Consider the following 19,465-nt stretch of genomic DNA (forward strand, 5'->3'; position numbering starts at 1 on the left):
AGATTCATGGTTCGCATCCCGTTACTGTGTTTTGCTTGACGTTAAGCGCAAAGCTACACAATAGGATATCTGTGGTCTGCTCACCACGGGTATTGAAACCCAGTTATTAGCGTTGTAATTCCATAGACATTACACCCTGCATTGTTGTGAAGTTCGCTTCACATTGAACAGACAGGAATCAAAGTGAGAAAGGTTAAGTAATATTGTATTAAATTTTTTACAATATGCATAATTTAAATGTTAATAACTAGTTCGGCGGTTAGTTGATTTTGCTCTCTCCTTGCTAGACATTTCAGTAACATAAGTGGATCATAACAAGGTGAACATCATTATCTTGTCTTATTTAACAGTATGCTTTATCGCTAGTCGTAATTGGACTTCACGAGCCTCAGACCGGTACGTGATACACAAAAACTGTGCGGTTCACGCTCAAGCTTCAGCTACAACGGGGCCACAGAGTAGAACGGTACTAGGTGGTTAGTATATTGTACTATACCTAGCTCACAGCAAACAGTCGTGTGTTCTAGTCAGTTTAACCAGTCTAACGTAGGGCGTATATTTAGTTGGCAACCAGTAGTTCGAAAAATTTTCCAATATGTAAGAGACGATATTTCATATATTAAGTTGAAAAACCAACGTCTTCTTGCTCTGTAGGTTCACGAGAAGAGTCAATAGTCCATTTTTATACGATTATTGTACAACCACACCAATATCACTCAAGTAGTTCGCAGGTTTCGAAAACAGTAGTGACACGGCGAGAAAAACATGGCTAAAATATTTGTCCAAAAGTCGACTGCTGTGTTCAGTATCGCAGTGCTGGTTCTGATGATGTTATGTGTGGGTTTATTAGTAGCGCTGATGAAAGGAAAAGCACACCATGAAAAGTCTCTAGCAGACAAGATTGTGTCCGGACCTTCTTTCAATACAATTGACAAGAACGATCACACCAAGTCGACCACAACGACCACAACTACGACTGAGAAGCAGGAGGTGACGACTACGGAAATCCCAGAACCGTGGCACGACTTCAGACTTCCACAACATATTAGACCAGTTAATTATGACCTAATGCTACACCCAGACTTGAAAGCGAATCTCTTTGACGGTAAGGTGACAATTGAGGTAGAACTAACCAAACCAACTAACTATTTTATAGTCCATATATACAAGCTGAATGTCACAAAATCTGTGGTACAGAGAAAAAGCGACTTGACCGAGATGAAAATCGCCGACTCTCCGTTTTATTACGATCCTAATGAATTCTGGGTAGTGAAAACCGAACGCAAACTAAACCCAAACGAGAATTATTTTTTGGTGTTTGAATTTCAGGGATCTCTGATTGGCGACATCGTGGGTTTCTACAAGAGCAAGTACAAAGAGTCCAGACAAAATCAGACCAGGTAAGTAAAATAGCAAGCAACTCGCTGTTCTCCTTGAAAGCGGGTTCACACAAAACTAGTGAACCTTTTAAACAGGTCTATTTTCTGCACACAGTCCTAGTTCTTCCTTCAGCACAGCCAAGACATCCAGACATTAGTGAATACAATCTATAACTCAGGCTGTGTAGCTGTTTCATAGCTAACGGATCTTGGAATTTTCTTTTCGTTACATCATTTTCTTATCACTCGCGTCACGTTTTAAATAATAACATAAACAAGGAATTTTTTACGTTCCCTTTCAGTACAGTGTTGAAAAGCGGATAAACGTATTAAACGCTCGTAAACATAATTACACAACGTTGTGTTATATAAAAGGTCGTTACGTTGACCAGCGTCTTGTCACCGTATATTTAATACGCAATGAAACGTGTCAGAAACCAAATATAAGTAAACTGTCTCTAATAATGTTTGTCTCTCTCATTCTGTCTATACATATACCAAAAGATAACACATAAACTAGATTTTGTTCGAGATGTAAAACGTGACATGCTTCTAATTTCTTTATTCATAACAACTTAGACTTCCCTTAACTAAGATATTAACATAATTTATGCACGTTTTTCTTAAATAAAGAAACGTCTCGTGGGTTAAATACAATAATGATGAATTTTGAATAAGCTAATTTAGTAATATATGCATATTAGTGCAAATATATTGGTACGTAATATAACTATTATCATTTTTTTTTTAATGGAAGCAAGCTACCTAAGTAACTCTAAAGTAGAAGTTAATCCACTAAATAATGTAACAAGATTGATATCTCGCAATTACAAAGAAAAACAAATGGTTTCTAACAATTAAAATGCATCAATTAGTGTTTCTAATTAGGTCTTACTAAAGAAATGTAAGCTTGAAAAACTTTTTAAAATTTTATTTGAAGATATTGTATATATATGCGAGTTCCAAAGTTAGCAACTTGAACATTTTTATAAGTTTTTTCTCCTTTGAGAGTCGGTAAGAAATAAGCTGCTACCTTACCAAAACCCCGTGCATGGTGAATACACACACGTATATAAACAATAATCTTTGAATAAACAAAATTGGATATAATTTAATTAGCCCATATATATATATTTACACTAATGCAAAAAAAAAAAAAAAGAAATCGGTGGGGAACCTATGGTCCGGCATGGCCAAGCATGTTAAGGCGTGCGACTCTTTATCTGAGGGTCGCGGGTTCGCATCCCCGTCGCGCCCAACATGCTCGCCCTTTCAGCCGTGGGTGTGTATAATGTGACGGTCAATCCCACTATTCGTTTGTAAAAGAGTAGCCCAAGAGTTGGCGGTGGGTGGTGATGACTAGCTGCCTTCCCTCTAGTTTTACACTGCTAAATTAGAGACGGCAAGCACAGATAGCCCTCGAGTAGCTTTGTGCGAAATTCAAAAACAAACAAACAAACGGTGGGGAACCCTAGTAAATTCCCTAAAATAATTATTGTAGTCTAAAGTTACGAACCAACATCACGTAAAGGAAATCAGGCTATAACCTAATACAGTTTTTTATTATTTATTGATTTGTGTTCTGTTGAACTTCACTATTTATTATAAATATCCTATAAGAAGTTTCACTTGTTTATAACATGTGCACCATTATAAGTCTAGTATGACGTGGTTAACTCATTCTGTAAACCTATACACGCACTCACCTAAGTTCTGTGCAAGTATCGAAATGGTCTGTCTCCATTTGAAGAAATAACTACAATGAAAGTAGGTCAACAGGCAACGGGACAGTGAAAAGGGTCAAATGTGCGCTCTGCATTGCAGCTACATATCTAGTAAATCATTTGTTTACCAATAAAGTTCGATTTTAAAAGTTTCATGAGATAAAGCATGCACAACAAAGAAAACCACTTCTCTTAAGAGAAAAAAAAAAAAAGTTCATTATTTATCTTGTAATAGTATACTGCTTTTGATACGCTATATTAGGCAAGGCTCTCCATGAGTGTAAAAAAATTATACGAGCTTTCTATATTGTTGCAACGATTTTCAAGTACTGTTTGAATGCAGCCATGAAAACTTCAAATACAAACCGAAAGCTTCAACATGAAGACAATGAACTGATTTGTCTTGTTAAACTTTTAGTCATGCACAGTACTTGAGTGGAATAAAACATCATGTAAATTATATAGCAGGGGACAATAGGTAGTGTTATAAAACAAACTTAGTCTGGATATGAGCTTTAGAACTTGGTTGTTTTCACATTCGAAACTTACTATTACGATGAGAAAATATGTAAGGAAATGCTTTACAATAAGTATGTTATTCTCTTTTAATAACAGCATTCGTCTCAAGAATTGCTTTGAAGTGTGTTACAGCATGGTTTCTGTATACCTTCAAGAGTACTCTCTAACTAAACGTGGATAGTAAGTAATGTAAACCTTCAATACGATTATTACGCTTATTTGAAAATACACTTTCCAAATATAATAGTTCGTACTCTAAAATACATGTAAGTAGTGTTATTATACCATCAGTAGTTCGTACGCTAATATACATGTAAGTGGTGTTATTACACCATTAGTAATTAGTTCTCTAATATACATGTAAGTGGTGTTATTATACCATCAAATATGTGTATACAGCAAATAATGTAAGTAAATATATTTCACAAGTTAACTTGGTAATTTGTTTTACTCTATTTGATATTTTTTACTTTTTCGACCTTCTATATGTTAAACTGAAAACCCTTAGCAATATCTCTCTGGCGAATATTGTTTGTGAATCTCTAACAAACAAATAAATAAAGTTTACGGAAAAACAACGTGGATTACGAATATTTAAAACAGTAAAATAAATCCATATTCTTTGTTTAAAGATGAAATCAAATATTTTATCTTATAATACATGCCTCACATATCTTTTTCTCTGAACATTTACTGATATATCAAATAAAACAACACTTTATACCATATATGTGTTAAAAGGCCAGGTCAAAAGTCATACACAGTTATTCCCAACGTAGAAAGGGCGGTCAAAGATTGGAGAGGTTGACGATTATAGCTATAACAATCACACAGCCGAAATTGCAGAACGCACAAACACACTCAAAGGGTACTTGTGTCAGCTATCCCTTATTTTGAAATGATAGACTTTTAAAAGAGAAATATAGTTAACACCATTCATTACTAACTCTAGGGCTACTGCTTACCAATAAATAGTGAAATTACTACCACTAACCGTGAAAGGCTTATTTTATTTGTCACTATGTCGAAAACACTTTCATGCCTCTTCTATGGTAATGCTCAACAATAAACATCACCATTTAGTAACAAAACTATCAGCTGATTGTTCTTAAGCGAGCTATGGTGTTTATATTGAGTACTCAAAATTCATATTTATTTGTTAGAAAGGATTGTTTTTATTCTTTATTATTTTGATAACTTCTGTGATATAACAGCAAAATAGTTTAATTCAGAGGTTTTATGAACTGAGTTGAAGATATAAGCAAAATAAAATTTACCAAGTATTGTTTCAGCTAATGCTGACGTTACATTTACGTACTAAGCCTAATGCTCAAATTAGTCTATAATTAAGCCTATTATTTCTAACGTTATACAGTTACTGTTTAAAAAGTTTTAAGTAGTGAGTAAGTGTTAATTAATAAATATTTTTTGGTACTTAAACATATATATATATATTTTCTACTTGGCCATAACAAATTAAGAAAAATAAATGTTCGTTACTGCCAAATATCTTTTATTCTTTCTACAGTTGAAAGAGTTGATAATTTGTGTCGGAATATCTGTAATGTTTTCTACTTCCTGACTTGGAATACAGTGAAAGGGTTCAAGAACAATATTTAAGTCTTTTGCAGAATGCACACGTGTTTTTGTTCACGATAACATTTCATTTTTTAATGTGGTGATTAAAGCGTTATTTCCTGATAATGAAGCCCGGCATGGCCAGGTGGTTAAGTCATGCGAGGGTCGCGGGTTCGAATCCCCGTTATACCAAACACGTTCACCCTCTCAGCCGTGGGGACGTTATAAAATTACGGTCAATCCCATTATTCGTTGGTAAAAGAGTAGCCCAAGAGTTGGCGGTGTGTGGTGATGACTGGCTTCCTTCCCTCTAGTCTTACACTGCAAAATTGGGGACGGCTAGCGCAGAGAGCCCTCGTGTATCTTTGCGCGAAATTCACAACAAACCTGAAACAATCATGACTGATGAAATAAATGGAGAGTATGTGCGTGTTGGAGGTGCAGATAAATTCATTTTAGTTAGGTTCTAATATTTTTGTTAACCATTCAACAACGGTTCCCTCCATTTTTGACGACTTTTGTACGAGTTTTATTATAATGTCCTTATAACTGAAAGGGCTAGCGCGACGGGGAACGTGATGCATGACATAATCCTTTCGAGGTGTCTCCTTCCAAACCAATATATTATCTTCGTTTATGGTATACAAAAGCAACAGAAATTACAGTAATGCTATGGCATTTATATAAATTCTAATAATTTTGCAATTATTGCGCAGCTGAGAGTGTTTTTTAAATACAATGTTTTTAATTAAAGTTCCATGAACATAATGTTTCATCTTTAGAGATATATGATACAAATGTTTGTTCAAACCTTTTTTTAAGGACTATTTTTATGCGTAACACGTAACAACGTTCATTTCTGCGTGCTCCGGAGAGATACACAATGCTTAAACTTGTTTTGCTATGGATTTGATTTAGTAACGTTAGTATTTACTATTAAATTCTTCATTGAGTGTATTTCTGCTGTGTAATATTAAGTTCAGTGAGGGTTATTGGTTGGATACTAAACTGTCAGAGAAATATAACATCTTGAAATATATAAATTTGTTTCTTTCGGCTAATGTCATGTTTAAAACATAAATATAAAGTGATTTATAAAAAAAATAGACCAAAAAGGTTTGTTTGTAATTTTTTCTAACGAATAGTGGGATTGATCGTCACATTATAACACCCTTACAGCTGAAAGTGCGAGTATGTTGGTGTGACGGGGACTCGAATCTGTGAACCTCGGATTGCGAGGCGAGCGCCCTAACCACCTGGTCATGCCGATCCTGTGACCAAAAATCAACTTTAAATTCGATCGACGTAAAATTATATTTTCTGCTTTTGGATCCAGATACTTATCAAGAATTTGTCTTAAATCTGAGATAATGATCACATTTAGACAATATAATATTGCTATAGGTGACAATAAATGAAACATTTCCTGTTTTCTAGATACCTTGCAACTTCAAAGTTTCAGCCAACCTACGCCAGAAGGGCTTTCCCGTGTTTTGACGAACCAAATTTTAAATCCACATTTGCAGTCACTTTGGTACACGACTCTCAATACCACTCAGCATTGTCAAACATGCCACTACAGGTAAGACTAATAAAAATATTATGGTCACATCTCTTATGCAACTTGTTTAATAGTGTATGTATAATAACATTAAGTGTATAAGGTTGTCATATGCTAAGCTGAAATAATTTGGACAGAATTTAACTATCTTGTGGTCAGTAAATTGGCAGCTTTCTCCAAAGCGTTTGTAAACATTTCAGTACATTGAATTATAAACACAAATATATATTACAAAACAAGATATTTTATGCTGAAGCGACCTTTTACTTTTGGACTTTACAATTTCAGTCAGGCCTAATTAAGATCACATAGTATGGAGCCATTCTATTAATATCAAAGATATGCGATTGAGGAAGAAGATTTGTTTGTTGTTGTTGTTTTTAAATACGAAGATCCACGATAGGCTTCTGAACTGTGTCCGTTGCAGGAATGGAACTTCAATGATAACGTTATAAACCCTCAAGCTTACCGATGAACCGCTAGAGGGCGTTACCTGGTACTTCTCAATGATTGTGTGACTTAGTACGGAATATTGTTTCATTATTTCAATTTTTTATTTTTAATTATCTTAAAAAGTATCCACAAAGCGAGAATCTAATTTGCTAACTTTGATTTACGTTAATAAAATAAATTGTTAGATTATTAGAATGAATCATTAGATGTGAATGAATAAAAATACTCAAATTTTAAGGATATTAAAATGTAAATGTAAAGATAAATAAATCAAATTAAAAAAAAAGTTTACTTATTCGTACATGTTAATTTGATTCGCTTATGTTTCCAGATTTAAAGAGTTTCATATTATCATGTTATTATAGCATCAAAATAGATTTCATATTACTATATTTCAGAACGGTTGGTATGGGTATTAACACTTTTATTGATAAGCAGAGAACAATTTTTGGACCTTCCTAGGTTATCTTCAGGTTAACAAAGACTTCATATCAGCACCACGAATTGTGTGTTTTAAGCAAGATGCAAAACATAGTACACGAACATAAAACGTTTTCAGACAACATTTTCTTTATCTTGATCACGCCCTAACTCATTCATTCAGCTTCGAAACATACATAACAGCTAACGAAGCAACTGTACCACAAGTCATTCGTCATACGTAAACTTTTTAAATCGTAAGATCTTTTCTTATCTAATCAACCTACTTTAATTTAACATAATTTACTGGTTATATTTTCCAAAGCTTTAAAGAGACATTAACATTAATTTCCAGGTTACTACTGCGTAACATCAAGATTTCTAAACAACAAAATAACTCATAATCCTCCAAAGTTAAACCGAAATGTGCACTAAACACAAGCAACTTTCTTGTTTAGCCAAACGAGAACCATTTCAAACCTATAAGAAAACGTTCGTTGGAGAGAAGTTTAAAGATATGTGAAAATAAATGTAAGGAAATTAAGTTTACTTTTCTCAACACCTTCAGAGAGACACACAAGTTGATTTTGGTGACATAATAAGATGATTTAGAGAATTAGTAAATGATTCTATTGACTTAAGGAATGACTTTGAAAACTTAGTGAACAACTCCAGTGACTTAAAGAAATAGTTCGGTTACCTAGTAATATGAATTTGAAGTCCTACAATGGTTTTGTTGAAATAATACAGTCTCTCGTGATACGAAAAAAAATATTTAATTTCAACTAAAACAATTTTTTAACATTTTGGTGGAAGTTACAGCTCATAACATGACTCTACAGAAAGTCTTATGTCTTTTGTTATTTTATATATTTAGGATATCAGTTTCATTGAAAAAAGGAAGAAAATCTAATTGTCGACTATCTCGGAAAATTGTGGAAGTTAATTGAAATTTCACATTTTGAAAATATACTCTATGTCTTTTACCCGAAACTAATGGTTTCTTTAAAAATATCAGTCTGATTTCACCGTAATGTTTCCACAGAGTCAACAACAAAGAAATGACGGACTGATGGTTACAACGTTTGAGAAATCTGTTGAAATGGTTACATACTTAGCGTGCTTCATCGTCTCTGATTTTGGCTATAAAGAGTCTTCCACAGCGAAGAATAAACCGGTATACATTTGAATATTTTAATATCTAATGTATATCATTATCAGTCTTTCTTTCCTAGCATTTTGCTTATGCTATTTTCAACATTTAGAACAGCATTAATATATCTCTATCTGCCTTTCTGTTAATATATCTATAGTTGGTAGTTTCAACTTGCTGTATTTTTCTGTTGGTGTACCAGATATAAAAGTGTAAACCCAATGTTGGATAAATAGTGTCTCAACCATTACTGTATTTCCTGTATTCCCTAAGAACTAATGAGTTTTAGTATTGTGTGAAAGACACTGGATATGGCGGAAATAGTTTTTGACATACTGATATACCTTATTCTTTACTATCGCTCAGAAGTTAGTAGAATTACTAATATAACCTTCTCCCATTGTCTCTGTAGTTGCTTTAGAAACTTTGAGAAAAACAAGATTAATTGTAGCTCGCCAGTTTTTCTGAATTATGAATAAAGGTAATTCAAGTGGTAGTAGTAAGCGATTGATGTTAAAATAAATATTATAGTGTTGTTAATTCTTATCTACACTTACTACTTATGACTTATTCATATTAAAACAATGTTTTTAAAATACAGTAAACTCTCGTTGTAATGAAGTCGTAGGGACCAAAGAGAATTGTTCGTTACAAAAGAAGTTCGTTAAAAAGGATTTTTTTTTTCATTCACTAGCCAAGTCTGGTAATGGTAGGCCCTATAACTGACGGCTGTTGCACTACCGGTAATTGGATTAAAGACTCAGAAGTCACACGTGTGTAAACACTTAAAACACATTTAATGAAATTCAAAAGGACAATTTACAGCACTTGTAAAAAAAAAAAACATGTAAAAAAAATAACATTCATAATATAGACATATGTAATTATAATGTACAGGATACAAACACCAGCAAGAACGTCTAACTGGAGTCACTTGAAATATTGCACAATGCTTTTTTGCGAACTGCTGTTTCTCTGGCACTTGGTCACAAAACGCTCCATCATGTTTAATTGAGAGATAAACTGTCCTGCGTTAGCCTGGTGTTCAAGATATCTCTGAAGTTGCAGGCACATCTCAGGAGCTGCAGAATGTGTTGGGATGGGGGGTTCCTCATTGTCGTCATCTTCACTTTCACTGTAATTTTCTGGTGTCTGTTTATTTTGCACCATGGCCACAATATCACTGTCTGTCAGGGGCGCGCTAGTGATCAGATCATTATCAGCAGTCTCGTAGTCCTCTGCTGTGCCATCCACCGTAAACCCAGTGTCATTCAGCCGTGTCAAGAGCTGGGCCAATGGTATGTCATCCTCGGGGTCCTCACTGTTTTCTGCTGGCTCTGGAGAGGAGAAGCCACAAGTTCTGAAGCAATTGGCTTTGGGTGATTGCTTTACCAATGACCAGGCAGAGCGTAGTAGTCGCATGGCTTCAAGCACAGTCACAGTGAAAACACTTTTATTGTCTATTGAATCAATAAGACGCTGTAGCAGTAGGGTGCGGTAATGATGTTTTAGATTGGCGATGATGCCTTGGTCCATGGGCTGTGTCTTGCTTGTGGTATTGGGAGGCAGGAACACCAGGTTGATGGCCTTATGTCCAGTGGGGTTGGAGTTGGCGGGGCAGTTGTCAATTATAATAAGGACCTTTCTTTTCTGCAGCACAAACTTTCGGTCTAGTTCTCTTAGCCACTCGGTGAATAGATCTGATGTCATCTAAGCTCGCTTGTTGGCTTTGTATGGTGTTGGCATGGTTTTGACGTCTTTGAAGCAACGAGGTTTTGCTGCCTTTCCTAAAAAAAAAAAGAAAGAAAATGTACATGGTTAATGTCTTGAAATTAAAAATGAAACATTTACATGTCAATAATCTGAAAAAAATCATAAAATAACAACTTCTATAGAAAACACAGGAAAATATTTTTACCTGCTTTTGACACTCACCTATGACAAGTAAAGGAAGCTTCTCGGTGCCGTCCATATTGGCGCATACCAAAACAGACAGCCGCTCCTTCGCTCGCTTCCCTTCTTGCAGAAGTTTAAAGAATAAACCAGACTCATCTGCGTTGAAGACATTCCGTGGGCTGTAGTTTTGTAGCAGGCGTGGCAGTGTTGTTGATGTCCACTGGTTTGTTTGCTCTGGTTCTACACTACCAGACTCACCACAGATCGTACGAAATTGAATGTTGTGTCTTTTTTTGAATCGGGTTAACCACCCATCACTCATGCAAAAGTCAGTGATTCCCATTTGATCAGCAAGTTTTTTTTTTTGCCTTTACTTGCATAACAGGCCCAGAGATAGGAACATTCTCTGATCTAGCATTTTTGAACCACAGAAGCAATGCCGCTTCTAGGTCAGAATGTTTTGCAGTTCGCATGCGTTTTCTATTGGGACAAAAATTGTCTCGAGAAGACAATATGGCCTCTTTATTTTTCAACCATGTTGACAAAGTGTTCAGAGGCACATCAAATGCTTTTGCTATTTCTGTTTTTGTTTTAACTTTTTTTTCAACTTCTTCTATTGCTGCAATTTTAGTTTCTATCGATACAAGCTTGCGCTTCGCCATGATCAATGATTAATGATCTGTCTAATTTGACTGTGATTAGCCTTTTATAGGCCACAGCATGCAGGCTGCCCAGGCATAATATATTCAAGCCATAATCTGAAAATTTTATATCTAAGCTAATTTTTGCTGGGAGGGCGGGTGAGTTGGGGCGGGCAGGGGTTTAAAGTGTTATTGACCATAATTGTTGTAAAAACATTGCTAGGCTAATCTACTACCCCATCTGCAGTCCGCTATTTCTCAAGTGTAAGATTTTGATGGTGGCACCACACATTGTTGCGCGGAGACTGACGGATTGCACTTGCTAGCGGTGTAGCGGGTGGTCGGCAGCCGGCAGCGGTGACAATTAATTTAGGGAAGAAGAGAAAAATAAATATCTTCGTACCTGGTTCGATACAAAGGATGTAATATTGATGCTTTTCACACCCTAGGAACTATAATTATACATCGTTACAAGCCGACACTTCGATACATGCAGTTCGGTTCAAGGGGCTTTTGTTACTATGTATTTATATGGACAGTTGGCCTGACCAGTCAAAAACTTCGATACAAGTGATATATTCGGTTCTAGCGACTTCGAAACAATGAGAGTTTACTGTATTTATTATTAAGCACTAAATACATAAAGGGTTATCCGTGCTCTCTCCATGGCAAATATCTGTTTGTTTGTTCGTTTTTTGAATTTCGCACAAAGCTACTCGAGGGCTAGCTGTGCTAGCCGTCCCTAATTTAGCAGTGTAAGACTACAGGGAAGGCAGCTAGTCATCACCACCCACCGCCAACTCTTGGGCTACTCTTACATGACCGTAACATTATAACGCCCCCACGACTGAAAGGACGAGCATGTTTGGCGTGACGGGGATGCGAACCCGAGACCCTCAGCTTACGAGTCGCACGCTTGGCCAATCCTGGCAGCGAATATCTAAACCTGCTTTCAAGACTTCGAACTTACCGTTGAGCCACTGATGAGCAAAAATTATAGTTCATATAACAACACTTGTTATTCATGCAATTTAGTAATATACCTAACGTTTTAACCATTGATATCCCAGCTGCTTGATGAGCCCTAGTATTACACCAAAAGCCTCGTCATCACTGGATACTACAAATACAGTAGTTAACATATTGTTATACATTCTTCTTTACTTTTATTCATTAGTTTTTAGAAATGTATAATACATTTTGATAAACTATACGCTCTTCAAGTTCTATTAAAAATAGTGAAACTAAAAACTGATTTTTTCAAGCTTAATAATAAAAATAAAAAAACAAAAACTTTATTTTCTGTGCCTCCTACGTTTGGCGTTGGAGGACCTACGAAAGACATACTATATACCAGTGAAGATCTAGAAATTTCTCAGACTGTGGCTCCCAGTGACACAGTGGTATGTTTGAGGACTTATACTGCTAGAATCCGGGTTTCGATACCCGAAGCGGCCAGAACACAGATATCTCTGCGTAGGTTTGTGCATAATAACAAATAAACATACTTCTATCTTTTAATAGAAGGTTGTTTGTTTGTTTTTGAATTTCGCACAAAGCTACTCGAGGGTTATTTGTGCTAGCCGTCTCTAATTTAGCAGTGTAAGACTAGAGGGAAGGCAGCTAGTCATCACTACCAACCGCCAACTCTTGGGCTACTCTTTTACCAACGAATAGTGGGATTGATCGTAACATTATAACGCCCCCACTGCTGAAAGGGCGAGCATGTTGGGCGCGACGGGGATGCGAACCCGCGACCCTCAAATTACAAATCGCACGCCTTAACACGCTTGGCCATGCCGGGCCATCCTAAACAAAAAGAGCTCAAATAAAACCATATATTTAAAATACATAAACACTCCCCAGGTGTTCTTACAGCAACTTATTTGCATGCAAACGGATTTCCAAGAGTTATAGCGTATGATGTTGTATCTACACGTACCATCACATATTACATAACTTATAAACACCTCCACTGAAATATGCAGAATTACAGAAGATTTTTGTTTATGTGATTGGTAGAGTCTCCATTGATTCCAAACTCTTCAGTATACGTTTCACATTGTAATAAAAGAACAATAAAACCAATGGAGCAGAAATAATAAACTTATAACTACTGAAGCGAGTCTCTGGCGTTCGATATGCGACTGTATTGCAGAAGCAGATTTATAGCTATCTAAAGCATGACATACAGCCATCCACATAGTCACCCGAGAGCTTTAAATGCACACACAAGTTTTCAAGCACACGTATATTCGTACACCCTAATTCAAATGTTCAATTATATGTGATTTTATATGTATGGTGTTTTAAACTCATTACAGTAAACTATATTTACACAGGGTTTGGGTAATACGTAGCTTTTCTGCTGTGTTGCTAATTTATTTTTATAAATGAGGTTTTGTTTATATATGAGGGTATGTTTGCTAATATGGCATAAATCTACACAATAAGCCATCCGCAATTTGTACAGTACAGGGAATCTAACCCTGGATTTTCCGTTGCAGTTCGATAAATTTACTTATCATACTTCAGGGGATTTTTCTACTCATGTAATACTCAAACACACGAGTTACGATAACTCAATTTATCACTCAAAATAAACTTTATATCTGCACAACTGGCTACAGTAACGCAAACTGTTATTTAAAATAAACTTCTTATCTATATAGAATCGTGATAATACTTAAGTTATCTTTTAAAGCATGAGTTACAATAACTTAAATGGTTATTTAATCTAAAATTGTGAGCTTATTGTACAGATATTAGCACGTTTGATAGCGACATTGAACAAGAGAAAATAGGCTACACTAATTCATAATGTAAGACTTTGTATAACTTTTAAGTTTTGATATTTCGTTTCTAATAATGCAGTGGAGCCCTGAAAGGTTGTGTCAATGTTGATGAAAAAAGCTGCTCAAAGTAAGGTTACTTTTACTGAGAGTCATTCCATTTCAACTGCGATTTGCCCTGTTAGAATGATCTTCAAAATGATCATAACACCCACCACATTCAATGCAATTAGTAGAAACAATATTAAATGTCCTTCAACTAATGAGTTTCGTTGGTTGAAATCTGATCAACATATCCAAGTCTTTTAACCAATGAACCATTTTAACCTTGAGTTGTACTGCTAAATCTTTTAAATGTTCATAACATTTGGCACACTCTGTACAATTAGTAGAAATAATACTAAATGTCCTTCAACTATTCTAATGAGTTTTACTGGTTGAGATGCGATCAATCATATCCAAATTTTTCGATAAATAAACAATCTTAGACAACTAAAATAGCTATAATTACAAGAACAATTTTTATTTTTATTCATTCTGCTACACAATTTTTACCTCTTTTGAGCGGAGTCTAACATTTTCAGGTGACCGCTCTTTTTGCTCGATGTATTCTTAACAGTAACTTATTGTTACTGCTTCCACGATGTTTCATCATACCTTCCCACTTTGCACTTTTCAAAATGAGACTTGGGTTACCACAAGCACCAGTACATATTGACTAGTTTAGCATTGAAACAAGACAATTTTAAGTAAATTACGTAGCTGAAGGCAAAGGACTTTTAACACAGTCTTCACAAAATGGGGAGAAAGCACTCATTTTTAAATGAAGATTTCTCTGCAAGTGGTAACCAGATAAGCACATACAGTTGTATTATTCGAAAACTCTTGTATTAAATTATATTTCAAGAGCAATTTTACTGCTTTTTATCGTTTGATATATGTTGTTATTATCAAAAAAAACGTGCTAATCTATGTTTGATCGACCTCCAATGTTACGAGCTCGGCATGGCCAGGTGGTTAAGGCGCTCGGGGGTCGCGGGTTCGAATCCCCGTCACATCAAACATGTTCGCTCTTTCAGTCGTGGAATGTGACGGTCAATCTCACTATTCTTTGGTAAAAGAGTAGCCCAAGAGTTGACTGTGGGTGGTGACGACAAGCTGCCTTCCCACAGTAAATAGCCATCGTTTATCTTTGCACGAAATCTAATTTTAGTGTTAAACATTAAATCTAGATAAACGATCCTTCAACGAATGAGCTACAATAACTTAAATGGTTAGCTATGTCTATATGTGTAATTAAAAATCATCTAGATGTTTACTTTTTATGGATGGATTGAAAATGAAGTGTACTAATAAATTGTTGATATTTGAATCTCAGAGTTTAACGTAATAATTCTATTTGATATTATTATTATTTTATTTATATGTACTGACGTTCTACCTAGTGTTTAGAATGTAAACTATTTTTCTTTAGACATTATGTACCATGCGTATTGTAATAAAATACATTAACATTAATTTTTAAAATTATTTGAATTATGATTTTATCTATTATTGTACACGTTGATGTTAATTATACTGATAGTTCTCTTTGTTAAACGTGTATGCAAAAGAAACTCTTCAAACATATAACAGTTTAGGACAGGATGATATGTATTACCCACGGTTTGAAAGAACACATCACATAATCTAAATCATTGGTTTTTGCCATTAAATGCGTAACATCAACCTAAAAATAATAAGTCATTGAGATATTCGTGTAGTGTTAATAATAAACACATCTTGTTGTCCAGTTTCGTGTATACGCTACCCCTGACCGAGTAGAGAAGACTAAATATGCTCTAGACGTTGGTGTTAAAATTCTAAATCATTATGAAGATTACTTTCAGTTGGATTATCCTCTACCGAAACAAGGTGGGCTTTATTTTAAACATATCTGATACTGTATTTAAAGTCTACGTTTTTGTTTTGTAATTGAATTTCGGAGAAGCATTTTTATGCATAGTTGTAATTTCTGAGTTGTGAGAAGAAAAGAAACCATATTATACTTGTTCTGTTTTTTTTTATTGTAGGCTTCAGATATGATGTTTGACTTTCAAACAGTAATGTTAAGTTCGTCAAAATTTATAGATTTCAATTTGATATTTATGAAGGGAATTACAATAATGTCTTAAAATCTACAATAATTAATATTCGTATTTCGTTCGTGTGTAGCTTGCAATTAATTATAAAAAGTAATTGATTAAATGGATAGAAAAAATGGGTTAAAAACGTAAAAAAACTATACGGAAATAAATCTCAGAATCTGTACACTATGTCATAATAACAGAAAATAGTCTTCAAATATTTTAAAGAATGTCTTGTCTTTACCGGTTAAGGTAAAAATTCTGGTTTTATTCAATGTCATCCTTGAATGTCTTATTTTACTAAAAGACATTGATAAATAGACGTTTACTCCCGTAGTTCCTTTGGTTTTGTAATTTCAGATATGGTTGCTATCCCTGACTTTGTTTCTGGAGCAATGGAACACTGGGGAGTGATTACTTTCAGGGAGACAAATCTGCTCTATGACCCTCATGTGTCTAGCCCCCAGAACAAGCAACGGATAGTAGCCGTAATAGCACACGAGATGGCGCACATGGTAAGAAAACCACTAATTAAGTGAACATCTAGGTTTCTTTTGTACTTGATCTACTGGTAGGTACATGTTCTAACTATGAATGCACGACGTATGTCCTATTTAGTGTTGAAGTAACTGATGGGCTTTACAAGAATGTTCGTCATGCATTTCAAATAAAGGTTTTTATTTGCTAGTTTGAAGTTCGTGTTTGAAATATTTGTGCGAATACTAACAAGAGATATGAGGCATTACAAGTAATATAAATATTACAGTTTATGTTCCATAGTTTAAGTATGTTTATATACATGCAAACTTTTATATCGTATTGCTTAATCACTTATCTACATATATATATATATAAAGGATATCATATTATTGTACAAGAAGGTAATTTTGAACGACTAAAATCAAGACCTTCAGATTTCTTGATATTTTGTTTTTATTATGGAATTTTGAATATAATAACTAATGTGATATCATTATTTGTTAACAAGTTTTAACTTTTCTCTTCTCGTAGTTATTCTTATTGTCAGCGTGCCAAAACTAACAAAATATTCAACTTAGTTTTCTAAAATTTAATTAATTTTATTTTCTGGCAGTGGTTCGGTAACTTAGTAACTATGAAGTGGTGGGACGACCTGTGGCTAAACGAAGGCTTCGCTAGCTACATAGAATATAAGGGTATGAGACACGTAGAGCCAACCTGGGATATAGTAAGCGGTTTCCTCTTTACGCAATTATATGTATTATTCTCATATTGGTCGTCTTTGTATATGTTGGAAAGACGTCAAGTTATGTTTATCATTAAAGACAGGTTTAAAACCTGTTTTGTATATAAAAGAAATTCATACTCGAGTAATTTTAATTTGCAATATAATCGTATGCGCGTGTAATACTCCACCTATCTCTAGAGTACAATATTGTAATAAAACTACTAACCGGAAACAAAATTCTGAACAATATTTGTACAAAAATGTTGCTACGGTTAAATAACGTCATGCAATTTTGAGACACTTAACTACGATAAATACTCCAGGTATGTTATGAAACCTTTAACGTAACTTTATTTTGTTTAAATTCTAGTTACATTTACATTTTACGATATATTTTTATTTCGTTTGTCAATAAGAGTGACACGTCATCATAACCACATTTTACCTAATTCTGCTTACATTTGTCGCTATTTTAAGCTATCCTTGGGATATCAAATAAGTGAAAGGAGACAAGTTAAAAAAAGAAACGCATATTAAGGTCTATATTAAAACAATGTAAAAATAGATTTACAAAAAAGGTTGCAAGAGAGTTACTGTCATGTGGAAATCTCTTAATAAAAATTCGGTAACATATACATCGAGTAATTATATTTAATATGTGTAAGCCAAAGTATTATGGAAAATACAGTGAAACATTGATTGTAAGTCATATTACTTTTCGAATTACTGAAATATAAATACTTTAGAAACACGTATTGTTGAGGTTTTGTTTTAGTTTTATCATATGTTACAATATCCTTTAAAGGGAGTTTTTATTTGCACTTTGATAGGTTTATGTAGATTTAATTCTTATTTTCCGACTTTGGTTATGCAGGAGGATCAGTTCATAACCATTGATCTTCAACCAGTGATGCATCTGGATGCAACCTTAAGTTCTCATCCCATTGTCCAAATCGTTAGCCACCCTGATGAGATAACAGAAATATTTGACACCATTTCATATAGCAAGGTTTGTTAAGTATGAAACATAAAACGCAGAAGCTAATTTATACACCAAATATGTCTTTCATTGCCAGGTCTCTTTAATCATGTAATTAAAGTTTTTTCTTTTAATTAAACGCGAAATTCTTGTTATATGAACATTATGACATGAACTCAGAAGCAAATACTTATCTGCGTCTGAAATGTGTTTTATAATCTCGTTGTTGTGTTGTTAGTTGTATATACCAGTCTTTTTTCGTTACTAAATCATATTCATTTGTTAAACACGAAGTATATCTTATAACTGTTAGATCACGACTGATAAGTAAACGTTTCAGTAAAGTGAATACTGTTTATACTCAATTGTTTATTTGTTCTTCTGGTTCCATAGCTGGTATTTATACGTCTCTGTGTATTAATTCAGTAACTGAATACATCCTACAAGTCTTTGTTGCTGTTTTTGTTTGTTACTTCACTACGACTGAAATTTATATATCTCTCTCTGACATTAAATTCTTTTAGTAACTGAATAGAGGCTTCTTAGCTTTATTACTGCTTTTGGTTTGTTGTTTTTAATTTTTTTATGGTAACTTCTGAAATAATGAACTAAATATATTCATAGTAATAAATGATTTTAGTGACTAAATACAATCCACATGTTGTCGTTGCTACTTTTTATTGCTGTTCTATTACCATGACTGGTATTTATACGTCTATTTATAATACTCAATCATTTTAATGGATGAATACAATCTAAGTATCATTATTACTGCTTCTTGTTTGTTGAAGTTGTATCAGAGTTGCTGTTTATGTGTTTCATTTTTGTACTGAATTATTGTAGCAGCTGAATAAAGCTGTAGTATCTTCATTATTGTTTTTGTTTTATTGTTGAATGTCATAATTATGCATATTTGTATTATATATATATATATATATATATATATATACATATGTTTTTAGGGAGCATCAGTTCTTCGCATGCTGGAGTATTTTATTGGAAAAGAAACTTTCAGGAAGGGCGTCACTGTAAGTTAG

General features: G+C 34.2%; 1 protein-coding gene across 5 annotated transcripts in view; it reads left to right on the forward strand.

Annotated features, from left to right (window-relative positions):
• Positions 1–438: 438 nt before the first annotated feature.
• LOC143229476 (uncharacterized) overlaps positions 439–19,465 on the forward strand; it is a 449,330-nt gene continuing 430,303 nt past the window's right edge. For all 5 annotated transcript variants that reach the window (XR_013015900.1, XM_076461844.1, XM_076461843.1 and 2 more), the window contains exons 1-8: positions 439–1,400; positions 6,638–6,782; positions 8,680–8,811; positions 15,910–16,030; positions 16,603–16,757; positions 17,336–17,449; positions 18,324–18,458; positions 19,391–19,456. Coding sequence is in view for 4 of the 5 variants with exons in the window: in XM_076461844.1 (XP_076317959.1) it covers positions 766–1,400; positions 6,638–6,782; positions 8,680–8,811; positions 15,910–16,030; positions 16,603–16,757; positions 17,336–17,449; positions 18,324–18,458; positions 19,391–19,456 (1,503 nt within the window). In the remaining variant the exon portion in view is untranslated. The remainder of the gene's footprint in view (positions 1,401–6,637; positions 6,783–8,679; positions 8,812–15,909; positions 16,031–16,602; positions 16,758–17,335; positions 17,450–18,323; positions 18,459–19,390; positions 19,457–19,465) is intronic.

Source organism: Tachypleus tridentatus, chromosome 10, assembly GCF_004210375.1.
Source record: "Tachypleus tridentatus isolate NWPU-2018 chromosome 10, ASM421037v1, whole genome shotgun sequence".
NCBI lineage: Eukaryota > Metazoa > Arthropoda > Merostomata > Xiphosura > Limulidae > Tachypleus > Tachypleus tridentatus.